The sequence below is a fragment of the Xenopus laevis genome, chromosome 5L, assembly GCF_017654675.1.
Source record: "Xenopus laevis strain J_2021 chromosome 5L, Xenopus_laevis_v10.1, whole genome shotgun sequence".
In the NCBI taxonomy this organism is placed as follows: Eukaryota; Metazoa; Chordata; class Amphibia; order Anura; family Pipidae; genus Xenopus; species Xenopus laevis.
In genome coordinates, this window is record NC_054379.1 from 10256827 (window position 1) to 10275266 (window position 18440).

Here is an 18440-nt window from a genome sequence, read left to right on the forward strand (position 1 = left end):
GGATTTTGGATCCGAGAGCCAGCAATAATAGCAAATCTAGGCGTTGATGTGCCTGGGGCACACTGAACCCTAGAAAACATTGTGTTACGATAACACTTTGGTCACCAGCACAAACTACACAAGTACACCTATTTAACCACTCTATGGGAGGGATCTCGAAGTGGGTGAAGGGGTTGGCACTGTGAGTGGTATCCTTTGGGTGACTCTGCCGGTGACTACACTCTATCACTGGGGCATATTGTATATGCTAAATTATAATTTTGGCTATCAGTAGATTATTATTATGGTACATAGGTGCAACGACACATAACCAATTGAACCCACCTATTTGCCTGGTCGATCAGCCTCCTGCTGCTAACCGATATTTTAAAGTTGCACACTGGAAATTAGTTTTAAAGTTGAATTACAAGTTTTAATTCAATCATTTCACGTGAGCTTCGGATGTTATGGATGGGAGGGTGCAATTATATGGGCCAGTTCTTTCTCTTCTTTTTTCTGATACATATTTAACTAATTGACCCTGCACACCATCCCCTGTGTTTGATGGTTGGTGCTCCCCAATATCTTACTCCTACCCCTAAGGCAAAGGATCAGCTGGTGGGGCAAATTAAATGCACTTAAAAATACTGATGCAGTTCTCAGTTCAATGGGAATTACTGCCCAGTTTGATCAGTTTCTGACTGAGCACCAATTAGTTATCAAGGTCAAGGAAGGTCAAACTGGCATTTGGGGATTTTGCCCAGCAGAGCCCATTGTTTTACTGGTGTCTATAGATGTGGTTCCTCTCTGAGAGCAATTCTGACAACACTACAGACATTTTCATCATTCCAGGAAATAAACATTACCTTTTCTAAGGCATCTTGCACTACAGATTCACTTTCAGTATCCAGAGCGGACGTAGCCTCATCCAGCAGAAGGATCTTAGGGTTCCGCACCAAGGCTCTAGCAATGGCTATCCTTTGTTTCTGGCCTCCACTCAGCTGTGCACCTCTTTCTCCAACCAGAGTGTCATATTTCTGTGATTCAATACATAATAAAGGCAGTGTTATTGGGAATTTAACATTAAAACAAAAAATCTTTGGCTATAACAAAATGGATCCCTGGAAAACATCATTGAGGGAAGATGAGTGAGAGGATACAGAGTGAAAATAGATCAGCAGACTTGGAAAAAGGGAGATAGGGATGGATGAAAGGAGGTACAGTGAGAGGAGGAATGGGTTGAGATGAGGTAGAGTAAAAGGGGCTACAGATTGATGAGAAGAGGTAGGGATGGATGAGAGGAGTTAGAGTAAGATGAGGTAGGGATGGAGGTGAGGAGATAGGGATGAGAGGAGGGAAGAATGGATAAGAGGAGGAAGAGAGAGGAGGTAGGGATGGTTTAGAAGTGATGGGTAGATCAGAGTAGGTAGAGATGGATGAGAGAAGGTAGAGCAAGAGGAGTTAGTGATGGATACGATGAGGAAGAGTGAGAGGTGGTAGGGGTGAGAGAGAGGCGGTAGTGGTTGATGAGAGGAGGTAGGAATGGATGAGAGCAGGTAGAGTGAGAGGCAGTAAGGATGGATGAGAGGAGGTAGAGTGGGGTGAAAGAAGTGTGGAATGTGGTAAGAGGAGACAAGATGTGCATCATGAGATGTGAAAGATGGTGGTGTGGTATGAATGGAAGCAGGGTGGCCAGAAATAGGCACAAGTAGTGAATAGTGGCATGGTGGGTGAAGAGGTAGTAGAAATAAATGAAATGAGTGGGTGTGGTCTATTCAATCTTGGGTGGTACCAAAAGTTAGAGATGACCCAGTGGCTGCTAAAGGTCCTGGTGTGGAAGCTCACTGATGAACACTTCACTACCTCCATATAGAAGGCTGTGGGGCCTGGTACATTTAAATTTTCACCCTGGGACTGGGTTGCCTAGAGTTTGTATTATTAAAGAAAAATAAACATTAGCAAACAGGGATACACGTGGCTTGTACAGCTTCCTGTTATAAAAGGCAGAAATACATTTCCTTTTATCAGTCTCTAAAGGATATTTAAAGGGCAAATTAAAACAGCTTATTCCACGGCCAATAACATGAGAGTTTTACCAAGCCTTAACATTTGCATCTAAGACACTCACATCCGGCAACGCCATAATGAAATCGTAGGCATTCGCTTCCTTCACTGCCTTTTCAATCTCCAAATCAGTCACATTTTCTCTTCCATATTTGATGTTGTTTTTAATGGTAGTTCCAAACAGCACCGGCTCTTGGCTGACCACCCCTATGAGTTCTCTGTAATGTCCCACATTCAGCGACCTGATATCGTGGCCATCAACTGTGACCTGCAGAAATGGGCTCAAATCAGTTCCAGTTGGCACATACATGGGTGGTGTATTAAAAAATAGGAGAGGGGTCATTTACAAAAGCAAATACAGTGGAAAAAGAGTGATGTGGGATGCAAACCATATAGTCTTTTAACTATAATGCAGCAGTTTTTTTATTTTATAAATTCAAAGTAATTACAGTTTTGCTCCAAGTTGCAATTGTGCTCAGTTGCATTCAGAAGGAGCATTTGCATCGAATATACCGGGTGTAAGTTATAATATACCGGCTGCTGCATCTCACCTGCTATGGGAACCCCGAAGTTACTGTGAGACAGGGCCGGAGTTAGGGGTAGGCAGAGTAGGCCCCGCAATAATGGGGGGGCACACTTTTAAGGGGATTTTTTTTTCTTTTTTTTAAAACCTTGGTTTGCTTGGCCTTCAATAGTTTTTCAATTTTATAAACCGCCTGTTCCAACCCCCTCTTGCCTGTGATTCGTACTGAGGGCAGAAGCAAACTCCACCTCCCTCTTGGCAGCTGCTGGCACCGATACATATTTGTGGGCAATATCTTGGCTGCTGTTTGCACAGGTAAATAGAGGGTTAGGGGCAATATGATGGATTTTTAGCTGCTGCTGGCACAAGTACAGATTGGGGCAATATGAGGCATTGGCTGCTGCTGGCTCAGATATATGGGGCAATATAGAGGCTGCTGGTACAGGTAAACAGATGTTTGGGGCAATATGATGGATTTTGGCTCCTGCTGGCACAGGTACAGAATGATGGATTTTTGACTCCGGCTGGCACAGGTTCATATTGGGGTAACAACATGATGGATGTTTTGGCTCATGCTGGCACAGGTACAGATTGGGGCCTTGGGAGCAATCTGACGGATTGACTGCCGTTGGAACTGGTACAGGGAGCAATATGAATGGTAAAGTGGGAAATAGTAATGCAGGACCGGGTGTGTCTGTGTGGGGGGGGGGGGACTCGGTTTAAAGCCCTTGCCTAGGGTTCCAAAACAGCATGGCCCAGCCCTGCTGCCAGGTCCAGGGTTGCAGTAGCTTTAGGTTTCCCCGGCATCAGTAGGTTATCAGAAGAAACACAAAGGGAAGCTTTAGCACTTCTTATGGCTGGTGTCTATACCTTGCACTGAATAAACCAGGTGCAGGCCGCATCTTAAGGGGGGGAATAGGTCAGCCTTATTCTTACTGTTTGCTAAAAGGCAGGCGGTAAGTAGTGATGGGCGAATTTGTGCCGTTTCGCTTCGCCGAAAAATTTGCGAATTTCGCGCGAAATTTGCGTAACGGCCCGGATTTTTGACGCTGGCGCCCGTTTTTGACGCCGGCGTCCGTTTTTTCGAAAAGAAAATTTTGACGCCGGCGAATTTTTGCCGCAAATTTTTGCCGCAAATTTTCGCGGGCGTTTCGCGAATTTATTCGCTGGCGGCGAATCGCGCGAATTCGCGCCTGGCGAACAAATTCGCCCATCACTAGTGGTAAGGACAGGACCTCATTGTGGCCAATGTCCTCTGCTGCTCCCTAACATGCACATCTCCCGCCCCTCATTAATACAATAGGTAGCGTTGTATTCATGGGGTGGAACAACAGGTCTCTGTAGCTACATACATAAATGACCCCCAAGATCTTAATAAAAAAAAGCTTTTTTACCACTCCCTCTTGTGCGTCATAGAATCTCTGGAGAAGCTGAACCGTTGTACTTTTGCCACAGCCACTCTGACCAACCAAGGCCACAGTTTGTCCGGATTGAATCTTTAAATTCAGTCCTTTTAAGATCTACAAAAAGAAATCGTGTTACATCAGTGCCATCTAGTGTTGAAGTTATGCAACCTTAGAATTCACTCCAACTGTAAAAATCTTCCCTTTCCTTATTTTTAGCAGCTTTGCTGATTATGCGTGTTATTTGCACATAAATATGTTTCATGTTTCTGTAACAAAAACATTGCGTTATTTGTAAGGGAGAAATTCAAAAGGCGTGTCCTTTGTTCTTTATTTGGATGTAGTGCTACTGAATCCACAATGGTACTTTTGCACAAAAAAGCAAAACCGTTGGTTACACATCAACAAATGTTAAGTCAATTTCAGATATTTTTATTACTTACCTGAACATTTGGTCTTGAGGGATAAGAAAAATGAACGTTTTTAAATTCCACATTTCCTTTAATGCTCTCGGTTTGATACCCTTCTGTCATGTAGTTGTCTATTGTAGAAGTCTAACATGAAAAATTTAAAAATTCATTAAAACTGCTTTTTATGGTTCCATTGCTCCATCTGCCTTTCCTTCCCCTTCCAGTTCTGCTCCAGTCCGGCTTGCGACCTTGATCTTTCCTTGCTATTCTGAATCTTGCTCTGCTCCTCATTCCAAACCTGACCTTGTCCTAACTTTATTCTGCCTAGACCTTGACCTGACCTTGCCTTTCTGGTTCCTGCTTCCTGTTCTGTTCTGACCTGTACCCTGTCTATATCTTCCCTTGTCTTGCTCTGCATCTTGCCCTGCCTTTTCCAGTTCTCTCCTGCTCTCCGCTCCAGTCCTTTCCTGCTTTCCTATCCAGTCCTCTCGCTATCCAGTCCTCTTGCAATTCTGCTAGTCTCTATTCTGCTCCAGTCTCCTTCTGTTATCCAGTCCTCCTGTTCCTGATCTCTAGTCGGCTCCTGTCTCCCGATCTACGCCCGCACTGTGCAGTCCTGATCCAGTCTGTTCCTGTCCTGAGCTTCGCCCTCTTCTTCCTGTCTAGTCCAGTCCTGATCTTCACCCTCTCCATCCTGTTCCGTTCTGAACCTGTTCCAGTCTGATTCATCTCCCTCGTCACCCTGTTCCTGCCCTTTTCTGTCCTGTGGGTTCAGCCAACTCTTGCCTAAAAGACTCGCTTTCCTCCTGCTGCCTACCTTAAACTAGTCTTGGTCACCCAAAACTTTGATCAGTTTTCTAGACAAGTACTGTAAATCATTTAGGAAGGGGGAATTTATTTTTTTGGAAGGTACCATTAAAAAGCTTTCAACTCAATAACATCATTATAATGAAGCCTTGCCTGCCTATGTCATTTAGGTCACTTACATGGAAACTGATTGAAATACAAACATCACATTATTTTTAAGGGGAAGGCAGCTCAATGGCTCCCCACTTTGTGTAAGCCTTACCTGATCCACGACATTAAAGATTTTATAAGCGGCGCCTTGTGCTACGGAAAATGCTTGGAGATGAGAAGAAGCCTGGCCAATGCAGTAGCTGCTGTTAATCACACAAAAGAAAATCTGTTGAGAGAGGAATCAAAATGTTAATCACTTATGGGATTTCCTTGATTCATTTCTGATCCTAACAATATGGAGATGGAGAAACATTTGCACCAGATCTAGTAACCCATAGCAACCACTCAGCATACAGCATTTACTTATCACCTGCTTGAAAGTAAACAGGGATGTACACAAGCACAGTTGCACTTGCACACTTTTCACCAAAGTCAGTTGCATGTAAAATCACATTCATTCAGGTGCTTGCGTCAAAATTCCTTCCTTGCCCTTTTCCATAGTCAGTGTTGCTCAGTCCTTCCTGTCTGTCTTTACAAATTGAGCACTGGTGTGCCTATTGAAACAGGGAGAACCCTAGAGTTATTGTCACCTCCTCACCAGGTGGTACACCCTCTGCACCCAGGATCAATAGGCACAGCAATTGTTGGTTCCATGTCAAACACTGGAAATGACACCAGACGGACTTCAGCGCAACTGCATCTAATTTGCGTCCAAATGTGGGTGCACATTTTTTTGCATGTGTTCATTTAGGCAAAACAGTCACTATGATACCAGGCACAGCAATACCAGGCAACTGTGTCAAGCTCAGCACCTCTTTGAGACCACAATAACACTGGAATTCTAGGGGAAAACTGCATTGTGCTGAAAAGAAATATGGCTCTCAAAATTGCAGTTTTAAACAACCCCTAACATTGAATTATATACCATTGGTTACTAAACCTGATGCAACTTTTATTGCAGAACCCCTCTACTCATCTCACTATTGGATATTGATACAAAAGTACTATTCAGCCTACCACAAGGGCATCTCCAATGGTGTATCCTTTATTTTGAAGAATGACAACCGTGCCATACCAAAATCCAAGTCCGTAAGAGCTACAAAGAATCAAGTACACAAATCCAACTGCCAGCTGGGAAACAATGGCTTTTTTGATACCAATCTGTTTTGCCTTTTCCAAATTATTTGTATATCTGAAAAATAAAAAAATGCCAAGTTAGATTCATCACAATGAAGGCGTGTGCCTTAGACTTGTTAGGATTGTGACGCTAAGTAATTTCTATCACATCCTAAGTGTCTGTTAAAGAGATGGTCAGGGGCATTTAGGGTTACTACAACTTGTGAGTTTGACTGAAAATTACATCCCAATTGATTTCTAGGACATAGCTTCCCAAACTTTAGTTTACTCAATTAGGAGACCAAAGAAATATAGAGGATACTTAAAGCATAACTAGCATGATATCTGAGATGAATGCTAATTTATTAGCTCTATATACTCCATATAACCAAGAATGAAGTTAGGGTCAGATTTTTTTGATGCACACATGCCCCATCCTTGATATTGGTGGAACTATAAAATGATGTTAGGGGGGGGACTGCCAAATGGCATAGTGATTAAAACAACTGCCTCCAGTATACTATCAAATGGCATAGTGGTTAAACCATCTGCCTCCAGTACACTATAAAATGGCATAGTGGTTAAAGCAACTGCCTCCAGCACACAGAGTCCTGAGTTCCCTTACTGCCTGTGCCTCCCAAGAGGATTGCTGATATTGTAAACCTTATAAAGCCTATATAAAGCCTATTCAATGTGATCATTTTTATTTTTATAACTACTGTTTTTTTATGGTTAATGGTTATACAAATACGAGGAATTGCGTGGTGCTGGTGTGACTGCATTCTACATCCCATCTTCTTGACTATGTTGGTGAATTCTGTGTAATAATGGCAAAATAACTTACACTATATAAGAATTATATACTTTACACAATAGTACCTTCATTGTCCTGATGTATTGAAAATGTCTTTAACAATGTAAATATGATAAAACGTTCTCAATGTGGAGACAATTTGACTTTGTACAATTAATGCTCAAATAAAACTCATTCTTTACAAAAAAGGATGTTGCTTTTTTCAGGTATCCATTTTGAAGCCATATTAGCTCATTGCTCACCTACCTTCTGGTCCTTGGCATTTCTATGAATATTTCCCTATTTTTGGGTGGTTAGTTGATTAAATTGTACTCATTTGAATCATTGGTTCATCCATTGTTTTAACATGAACCTTCCCTGTGAGTTTGCTATACCTGCTTTAAGTTTTTTATGAAGTATAGGGAGTAGTTAAACCCAAACCCATAACCTTTGTATTTCAAAGGAACTACGCCCAAAGTGGGATATATATGAATGCAATTTTATGACTTCCATTAAAATACTATACGCTGCAAAATCATTACATTTACATTGTTGATAAAATTAAACTGAATTTGTGTAGTGAGCAAGGCCAATTCGAAAAAGATGAACAAAGACATTAAATGAAAACATTGGTTTGGAAAAGAATTATGTAAAACCTTTTAATTTCTCGTTCTTGTCCTCCAAATGCCACAACGGTCCTTATTGAGGAGAGGACTTCTTCAGCTACTGCTCCAGCGGCAGCATAAGCAGAGAGCTCCTTACTTGTTAGAGATACCAGCATCTAGGTATAAAGAGGTAGGTAGGTCAAGAATTGGTATTGGCAACAGCTTTTAACAGAACTGGTTATCTTCTTGATCACTGAACAAGTAAAGATTACTTTATGGTAAGTCAATGGATTTTTCAGTTGGCTTTACTTCTGTTCTACAAATAGAACCAGAATTAGACTTGGCCTCCTAGAACCCACAAGAGGACACTCTCACAATGATTAGATGTAGACAGTGATAAATTTAATCAATTTCATATAAGCTTATCATGGAAATAAGAAAAGCATAGTAAATGTTCTTGGCTGGGGCCCACCAGGGGATCTTCTCATACTCTGTCAGGCCAGAAAGAACCTGCACAGGATGGTTACACCTACCTTAGAGCTTAATGCAGCTGCCAGTGCAATAAGCGGACTTGTTGCTATATATACAAGCGCAAGTTCCCATCCTATGGCAAGGGCTACAGTTATTCCAGATATGAACGTTGAAACGTTTTGGAAAAGATGACCAATTTTGTCTCCAATTCCATCATTGATTTTAGTAATGTCCCTGAGAAAGATATATATATAGATATACATAAAAAATGCAATGGAGTAATAGAGTAGTAGCACCTCCTTGAAAGTAAATCTCTTACTCGTTGAGCCGGGTGTTGATTTCTCCAGGTTTATTGATGTCGAACCAACTCATGTCTTGAGACAAGACGGAGCGGAAGAAAGCTTGCCTCATTTTCCGTGTCTGTCTTGCGGCAGCTAAAACCCAAAAGGAAACTTGGGCGTAACCAGCAACTATAACCGTGGCTGCCATTGCTACGCAGTACAGTGCATAACTGGGGAGAAAGGAACATTCCCTATTAGAGACAGCAAGTGCATGTTAAAAGAATCATTGAGATTTCTTTGCCAGAAGGGGAAGCTGAAGTCCAGAACATTCCGACCAGCTCGGACCGACCAGTATTTTTATGAGCCAAATACATAAACCATCTTATTTTGCCCATCCATATTTTTTTCTCATTAAACAGACATCTTTCCTGTTTGAATAGAAGTCTACTGAGACCCAAAACTTGGTCCCCATGCTGTTTAGGGTGTGTCTCCCTGATTTCTAGAACATAATAATTATAGAAAATGTAAAAGTGTGTTTCTGGGCACTTCTGCAATTTACATATTTTTTTTTTTTTTACTTTTTGAGATACTAGCAGTTTTTCCACTATTAATATAATGAAATTGAAACTTCAGCACCACCTGTTCCTTTTGGCTCACTGGCTACAGTCGGAAGAAAAGGTTCAATGAGAAAGGTTCAAAAGGTTAAACTTGATGGACCTGTGTCTTTATTTCAAACTAACTTATCATGTTACTATGCGAAAAGCCTTGTGATGTTGTTCTTAGAATTTACCAGAAAATGATCTGACTCTTCCCTGCTCACTAACTTCATTTTCTGTGCTTAAGAACATTTTAAGAAATTTACATAAAAGGTGACCAGAAGTGAACATATAATGCAAAACCAGATGGATTCAAGTTTATGTGTTGGACAATATTTAATTGATCACAACAAACATGTAGCAAACAAGGGCAACAGCCAATCAGAACCCTGATTTCCAACTTTTGCTTCTTGCGTTCCCTGTAGCCATGTGACATTCAATGATATCGGGTGTAAAGGGGCCGTTTACAGAATTAGAGGTACCCTTTGGGGGAGCACACATGGATGGAATACAAAGAAAATAAATGGGGCATATTTATAGACGGTGGGCAAAATGTTCTCATTGCGTAACCCATAGTTACTTCTGAGGGTTACTAAACCTTCCTGCATTGCCTGGAGGTCCCTCATTTTTGGATATAGAGGCTGTACAACTGCAGTAATTCAGCTCTGAGACTTACATTATCATCTGCTCTCCCAGTGGCTTGAACTGGTCACATTGCGCTGTAAATACAAAATGGCCTGTTTATTCCCAAAGCATCAGCCTTTCGGCAGCTCATTATCACAGGGCTTCTTATTGGACTGGTAATTAGTTTTATCTATTCTGTGTATTCTATGTATTCTAACTAGTCTAAAAATCTTAGTCTCCTAGAATAATATTCTCTGGACTGGTTTTGTTTGGGGAGAGATCAAATTAAGAGGGAGAAGAGAATCAGATAATCAACTGCTCCGATTAATAACAGGATATGGTTTCTAATTGGGTGAGAAGCCTTACTTGAGTTTTGTATTGATGAGTTGAAGCACAAAATACTGTCAATTATTTGTCCGTATACCACGTTCAACATGGGAGGACAGACACCATTTCCTACTGCGCCAATCAAACCGATGATCATTAAGAAAATATCCAGCCCGTCTGCGAAACGGAACTAGCAAAGGAAGACAGAAAAAATAAACAGACGCATCAACAGAGCACATATGTCAGATGGATATAGGAAATTTCTTTAAGGGGCAGATTTATTAAGGGTCAAAGTTAAAATTTAAATTTTCACTTTTTGTTTTTTTGGTCAAAAATCTGAAATTCCAAATGTGAATTATCCAAACTCGATTTGAGTTTTAATTCAAATTTCGAGATTTATCATACTCTGGTCCTTTAAGAACTCGATTTTGACTATTCGCCACCTAAAACCTTCCGAATGACTGTATAAGTCAGTGGGAGAGGTCCAGGGATCAACTTGGTTATGTTTGCAGCCTTTCTGACATTCAAGATTTTTTTGGGGGGAAAAAACTGGAATTGAGCTAAAATTTGAATCGAGTTTTTATTATTTGAATTTGTCGGGACATTTCAATTCGTCCGAGTTTGAATAATTTGATTTTATTAATAAATTTCGATCGGTCGAATATCGAATTTATAGGAGTTTTAAAAAACTCACATGAATTTGAAATTCAACCTTTCGTAAATATGCCTCGAAGTGTAAGAAGAGGGAAGGTTTAGCTACCTTGACGGAACCCAAACACCCAGAAGACAAATTAGTGTTCCTGATAAAATATACCCAGTAAAAAGGATTCCTATACTAAAATAGATTTATGGTTTCAGTTTATACAGGTCAGGATTTTATGATCAAGACCCACATGAAAATCCAACCTTTGTCCATGCCCCCTTGAAGATCCATCCTTTGGCCAGGGGCCTCCTGAGTAAATACAGTACAGTAGTAGTAGTACAGTAAATACATATTTATTCTAAATCTTGCCCTAAATGACCTTCAAGCATGTCCTTCAGGTTAATCTAGTAGACAAAATGGCTATCTCCCCAAATTTTACGGGAACTGGCCTTCACGCTCATCCCCACTGCCATTGCTCCAAGCCAACCTGACAGTTTAGGAAACATTAATATCAGCTACAACTGTATTCAAGTATTCAGATGCAGTAAGAGGTCATCCAGCAGTAAAGCAGTAGCCAAAAGTATTTTTTATGAGTGCCCACCTCAGGCACAAAATGCGTCAGGCCTACCTATATCCTAATAAAGATTTTTTTACTTTTATAAAAATACCTTTGGCTACTGCTTTACTGCTGGATGGCCTCTTACTACATCTGAATGCTTGGAAGACACGTGACTCCTCACAACATGGACCCTACTGTAAGTGAATAGAACAAAGATATTATAAACTCCACTGGGGGCAGAGACTGGTTTGAATGATGTTTATTCTCCGCAAAGCATTGATGAAAAGGTTGGCTCAATAATAACTGAATAGAAGAAGCTAAAACAAGAAACTAAACTCAACTTACAACTTGGATTATGCCAACAGCCCTTCTCTTTTCTTTCTTCTTCTTATTTTCTTTGACGATCCTTAGAATAAATTAACCAGTGATTATTAAGTGACTTTTACACTGATGTTTAACTGATTCATAATAAAAATGCAGGACGCTGACTCTGACTCCGAAGGCAGTTCCCTCCAACCCAGAAAAGAGTGAACCCCTATAAAGTTGGGCTCCCTGAAACAAATAGTGTTGCTGTTTTTCCAGATGAGTTGAGTTGGTACACGAGATAAGAGATATCTGCAAGATTAGAGGACTCAACTCAAGTGCAAAGCTCTAGTTGGAGTAAACCAAGGTTACTTGAGCTCATACATGCTCCTAGCAGTGTGCAGCTATGTATAGTAATTCCGGGGTCCTTTAATTGCTATACTGTTAGGGGCAGATTTATCAAGGGCCGAATTTCAAATTTGAAAAACTTTGAATTTGAAACTTTTGAATTCAAAAAGACCAACCAAAATTCAAAGGTTTTAAAAGGGGCGAATAGGACCCTTTTCGATCGATTAGGTCTATTTTCAATCTAACGAATCGAAGTAATAGCGCATTCGAATTGCACGGTTGAAAGTTTTTCCCCCCAAAAAACGTACATCTTTCAAAGTCCACCAATTGACTCCAGATGGATTCTAGGAGTTTGCCCATAGGTTAAAACAGCAATTCGGCAGGTTTTAGATGATGAACGATCGAAGTCGGATTTTTTTTTTCGGACAGTACATGATAAATTTGGACTATTCCCTAGTCGAAATACACAAAAATCTGCTTGAAATTCAAATTTTTTTAATACTAATTTTCACTTTGAACTTTGATAAATCTGCCCCTTAATATCAATATTAATACAGGTATCGGACCTGTATGCTTGAGACCTGGGGATTTCCAAAAAAGGGGTCTTTCCATAATTTGGATATCTCTATTTTAAGTAAATGTAAGCAATTAATTTGAACCCAATAGGATTGCTTTCCCTTAGCTGGGATCAAGTACAAGCTACTGTTTTATTATTTCAAAGAAAAGTATGTTTTAAAATTTTGAATTATGTTATTATAATGGAGTCTATGGGAGATGGCCTTCCTGTAATTCGGAGCTTTCTGTATAATGGGTTTCCAGATACCTGTACTGTGAACCAAATATGATGGCATTCCATTGTAGCTTTGTGTCAATATTTCTACTGGTGATTAGCTGTCATAGTGTGAAAAGTTGGGCATTCTTCCTTAGGAATCTTCATTTGATTCATTTTTTAATTCGAGTAAATACACATCATTTCTTGGCACTCAGTAAACATGGCTGTTATTGTGTTCATTTTATACTACACTATATAAATCAATATTCCTAGCGCTCACAAGGGCGCTAGGACCCAGCGGCCCAGGGGTGCCCAAGGTCGAAATCCAGGCCTAGTAACTCAGCTAAGGGGTCATATCGCAAAGAATTCTGTCTCCTATAAGACCAATCAGAAAAGGGACAAAATATGCCTTATCAACTCAGACTCAGACAGTGTATGTGTAGAGAGACATACAAGGATAGAAGCCAACTGAATGTTAAAAAGAAACAACTTGCTATCTGTACAAGGTCAGTTCAGAACTTATGATACGTTACACAAACATTTTGTACTTTGTTCTTAAAGGAGAACTAAAGCTTAACTAAAATAGTAGCTAGAAATGTTGTACATGATGTTTTGTGCTTCTGTACGAGCCCAAGGCAACCACAGCCCTTTAGCAGTAAAGATCTGTGTCTCCAAAGATGCCCCAGTAGCTCCCCATCTTCTTTTCTGCTGATTCACTGCACATGCTCTGTGCTGCTGTCACTTACTGAGCTTAAAGACCCACTCACAATATACAGTACACATAGAATAGAAATGTCACAATATAAGGCTGATTAGTAATTAATACACATAATTACTACATGGCAGCACAGAAACCAGTGCAATTAGCATCAGAATTTAATAATCAGCAAACCTGTAGCATCAGCTTATATTACAGCCAGGGAAGCTCATTTTCTGCTGGATAATTAGTGACGAGCCCTAAGCTTAGCTTCTCAACAGCCAATCAGAGCCCACTGAGCATGTGAGTGTCACAGACACTTTCCAAGATGGTGACCCCCTGTGACAAGTTTGAAGTCCTGGATCATTGCTGCTATTGACAAGCTCAAACTTTAGCCTCATGCAATAAGTTCACTATATAAAATATGCTATTTTTAACCACGTTCATTTTTAGGGTTTAGTTCTCCTTTAAAGACATAGTGATATTACATAATATTACATTTGTGGGTCATGGGCGGGTTCGGGTTGAGCTGTTCTGTTTGCTCTCCCTGCTGGAGACCTTAAACCGACGGCTTCCTGCTTCCGGTTTTATAGGCACGCGTTCACCCCGCCCCTTTTGTTTATAGGCACGCGTTCACCCCGCCCCTTTTGTTACATCTTTGTAGGGCGGCTCGGCACGGGCCTATAAATAGAGGGGAGGAGGCGGGTGCATGTCAAGTTTTTCTGGACCAGCACATCACTAATGTACATATAAGTAATTCAGTTATACCTTATATAAACTAGTCCTATCATCTGGTGGCCAATCACAGCTGTCACACTGAATAAAGGGACCCCTGGGGTGCAGTAATAGGCCAAGGGAGAATGGAAATAACATAAGGGTAAGTGCCCACTCTGCGCTGAACTAACACAATACACACAGAATACAATCTTCTGATACATACGGGTCATCTTGCGCCATATCCTCACACTTTTCCGCATTATTATTCCCCATGTTGATAGGAGCCTCTGCTGATATGGCGGCCACTGCGGTTTTATGGGAACGTCGCTCGCACACAAACTGCAAAGGAAGGAATCAAAGATTGGTGCAATGAGCACAGTGGGACTCACCAGAGAGACAAGGAATCAGTTAATGACTAGATTAAGAGCCATAAAACTCATATGCACAATCCAACGTCCAGCATTGGCTATATATATATATATATATATATATATATATAAATTTTCCAAAAAAGAATGAGTGCACACTGGTAGCATTTAATTAGATTATTTAAAACCATAATTTTTATGGTTTTAAAATAATCTAATTAAATTTTTTGGAAAATGTATTGATATTTTGTACTTGAGTAGCACCTGGGTATATTGCTTTATTCAGTGGAGTGCGGAAACCACAAGTATTTTTTTTTTTATATATATATATATATATATATATATAGCAAATTTGAGTACAGTGCACACGGATAACCGAAAAAAGCAATGCCTGTGTGCTGGTTACATGTGTCAATAGTCATAGGCAAGAGAGAAAAACCGCACCAACAGGTCTTTATACAAAAATAGAAAACCTTTTATTCAATGTTTCGGCTCGACCGCTGGAGCCGTCTTCAGGAACAAAAAAATTGTGCATACCACCAAACAAACTTAAATACCCCCATTGCACACCAAAAGGGAAGTGACAAGGAGTGGGAGTGTGTACTCTGTAACCAATCAGTGCCCCAATGCTCATCATCATCGTTAAAAAATAAATACTACATAAATAACCATCCAGTGTGTATATATACTCCGTGACCTGTGTGCCATAGTGCCACGTGCAAAGTTAAAAATCATTAAAAACATTAAGATCGCCGTGTATATTAACGACACATATCTAAGTGAAGCTAACACTGACTGCACGGCTCTTACATACCTCCATAGCCATGTCGCCTCAGATTAACAGGTACAGAGCGGTGTATGGAAGCAGCAGAATAATCCGTCTCAGCAAACTTTTAAAACCGCAACAGATCCTCTCCCATCCCTGACAACAGCTCTACAGAGTTTCCTCACTATCCCTTGCGACTCTCACTGCTAAACACGCCCCCATTCACCATATATGGAATGCTCCTCTTGTGCCAAACTATTTTTAACCCTCCATGGGTTGGTTGGATGTGCTGTTAGGTTGTTCACTCTGGTAGTCCTCAGCCAGTCATCCCTGTGGTAACAGCGCTCATAAAATATATGGTCCCGCTCTCCCACAAAGATATATCCCGGATTTTACCTGAAACCAGCAGCTTTAACATCCAGTATTCACTCCTGCTATTGCAACTCGGGCTGTTAAAGGGGACCTGTCACCCTAAGAAATAATTTCAAATTCTTTTATATCATGTTAGTTGAGCAAAATAATTTTACTTACACTGTATTTATTATTTAAATTTTGTTTCCTTATGTCTTGGAATTATACAATCACAGCAAGCAGGCAGCTGCCATTTTGTGGACACGATTATTAAGGGAAATTGTGTATCACCCCAAAATCATGTGTATGCACCAGAATGGGGGACCTAATGTCCATGTGCAGTGCCCTACACAATTATAGAGCCTGAGGAGGGAAGGGGGAATGTGGCGAGAGCAGTGACATGTAGGAAGTGCAGAATGGAAAGTGAAAGTAATTGTCTGCCCCTCCTCTATGCCACGGGCATAGAGGCGGGGCAGGTAATATTTGATTGACAGTTTAGATATTTAAACACCTTTATAACAGGTATGGATGTTTTAATGAATTTTTTTTTTTGTAGTTTCATATTTAATTTGCAAAGGACTTTCATTATGCAGCTTTTTATGTGTAGGTGACAGGTCCACTTTAAGGATAGGAATACGCACTCTGATCATAGAGGTTAGCTGTGTTGGACCACTTGTTAGCGAGTCGGACTACTCATGCCGCACACCATCTGAACCCTGCCTGGGGCCAATATCCCATTAAGGGCCGAAGTCCTCTGACCGGCTAGGGGTGCTCGTCACCTGAAAAACAGTCATAGCATATATATATAATGAAGCTCTATAAGTATAATACATGGCCCAATTGCATATAAAATATGCAGGGTACAGTCTTAGACACTGGTCGCTGTGTATTCGTCCCTCTTGGGAATGGTGAAGCTGCCCCTACAGAGTGATACATCACCCTGCAAATGTCCTGTCACTTAGTATGGAGAATCTTAGCACAAACACAATCGCAACAATGTATCCTTCACCGCTCAATAGGGATGTCGCGGACTGTTCTGCGGCGAACTTGTTCGCGCGAACATCGGCTGTTCGCGTCCGCCGCAAGTTCGCGAACGTCGCGCGACGTTCGCCAATAGGCGTTCGCGTCAAAATCGTTCGACCATTCGGTCGCTAAAATCGAACGATTTTCGTTCGATTCAAAATTAAATCGTTCGATCGAACGATTAAAATCCTTCGATCGTTCGAATCGAACGATTTTCGGATGTTCGATGTTCGCGAACTGTTCGCATTTTTTGCCGGTGTTCGCGAACGGCGTTCGCGAACACATTATCGGCGGTTCGCTACATCCCTACCGCTCAAGATGGTTACAATTATTCAAGATTGAGCATATGTCAACAGAGTCACCAACAGTTCACATGAAAGGGGACATCGGCGGTGTTTCATTTAGTCCCTTTGGGGCCAGGACATCCAATTTATAGATCCACCTGGATTCCCGTTGCAGTAATAGTAAATCCCTGTCACCACCTCTCCTGAGGGGGGGCACATAGTCAATCACCATGTGCCTAAACTCCAGTAATGTGTGTCGACATTTCAGCCAATGTTTCGCCACGGGCTGATCAGCTTTCCCTGTGGCTAGAGACCCCCGAATGGCACTCCTATGATTGTTCATCCTTTCCCTATATGTTGTCGACGCCTTTCCCACATAGTGTAGGCCACACGGACACAACGTTTTTAATGATTTTTAACTTTGCACGTGGCACTATGGCACACAGGTCACGGAGTATATATACACACTGGATGGTTATTTATGTATTATTTATTTTTTAACGATGATGATGAGCATTGGGGCACTGATTGGTTACAGAGTACACACTCCCACTCCTTGTCACTTCCCTTTTGGTGTGCAATGGGGGTATTTAAGTTTGTTTGGTGGTATGCACAATTTTTTTGTTCCTGAAGACGGCTCCAGCGGTCGAGCCGAAACGTTGAATAAAAGGTTTTCTATTTTTGTATAAAGACCTGTTGGTGCGGGTTTTCTCTCTTGCCCGCAGTGCCAGAGGTGCACGATCCAATAGGGATAATATATGAATATATATTATCGGACTTTCGTTCCCACATGGGGACCTTTCTCAAGGATGAGAAAGGTCCCCAACTCCCCATGTGGGACCTAAACGTCGGATAAGATGTGATATTTGATAAATAAATCAACACAGTTTCACTAAACTACAAAGAGTGCTGATTTTCTGTTCATATATATATATATTATAGTGAGGAACAGCACTGCATCTCCTATATAAAACCCAGGTGCACGGTAAGGGAATCCATACGTAAAGAAAGATCAGCAACTCCGGGATTTTTTCGTGATCAAATTGTTATTATATTTGTATGTAAAACCGACGTGACGTTTTGGTCCCGAATGGGATCTTTCTCAAGGCAAACATATCTATAACACATCTTATATAACCACCCCATCTTAGTGCACACACATAATCCTAGGTCAGATTTAAAGTGAACAAAGCAATAAATATTGGCTAAAATCCGGACACTTATCTACATAATATCGCACATTTTTGCATAGTCCCCATAAAAGTGATTAATATTATAAGAATCAGTAATATGTGCCATATTGGTGTCTAGTGCTGACTGCTCACTTAAAATTATTATATGTTAATTTTATAACAAACATTAAGCTAAAAAGTACAATTAGCGTGTCCCCAAACCTATTATTACTTTTATATATATATATATATATATATATTATATATGGGGGCATATTTATGGCAAAA

The 18440-nt window shown here is 40.7% G+C and overlaps 1 protein-coding gene across 3 annotated transcripts in view; it reads right to left on the reverse strand.

The window, feature by feature from the left end:
* LOC108716436 (ATP-binding cassette sub-family B member 5) overlaps positions 1-15533 on the reverse strand; it is a 29563-nt gene extending 14030 nt beyond the window's left edge. For 2 of the 3 annotated variants that reach the window (XR_005961180.1, XM_018262560.2), the window contains exons 1-14: positions 15371-15533; positions 14412-14527; positions 11697-11757; positions 10189-10339; positions 9875-9917; positions 8641-8832; positions 8384-8555; positions 7902-8026; positions 6354-6528; positions 5449-5562; positions 4413-4523; positions 3961-4086; positions 2108-2311; positions 846-1016 (exon numbers count right to left, since the gene is read on the reverse strand). Coding sequence is in view for 2 of the 3 variants with exons in the window: in XM_018262560.2 (XP_018118049.1) it covers positions 846-1016; positions 2108-2311; positions 3961-4086; positions 4413-4523; positions 5449-5562; positions 6354-6528; positions 7902-8026; positions 8384-8555; positions 8641-8832; positions 9875-9917; positions 10189-10339; positions 11697-11757; positions 14412-14527; positions 15371-15382 (1773 nt within the window). In the remaining variant the exon portion in view is untranslated. Of the gene's footprint in view, positions 1-845; positions 1017-2107; positions 2312-3960; positions 4087-4412; positions 4524-5448; positions 5563-6353; positions 6529-7901; positions 8027-8383; positions 8556-8640; positions 8833-9874; positions 9918-10188; positions 10340-11696; positions 11758-14411; positions 14528-15029; positions 15173-15370 lie in introns of those variants that run through there. The other variant, XM_041562510.1, reaches the window with a different exon arrangement.
* Between the last annotated feature and the right edge of the window lie 2907 nt (positions 15534-18440).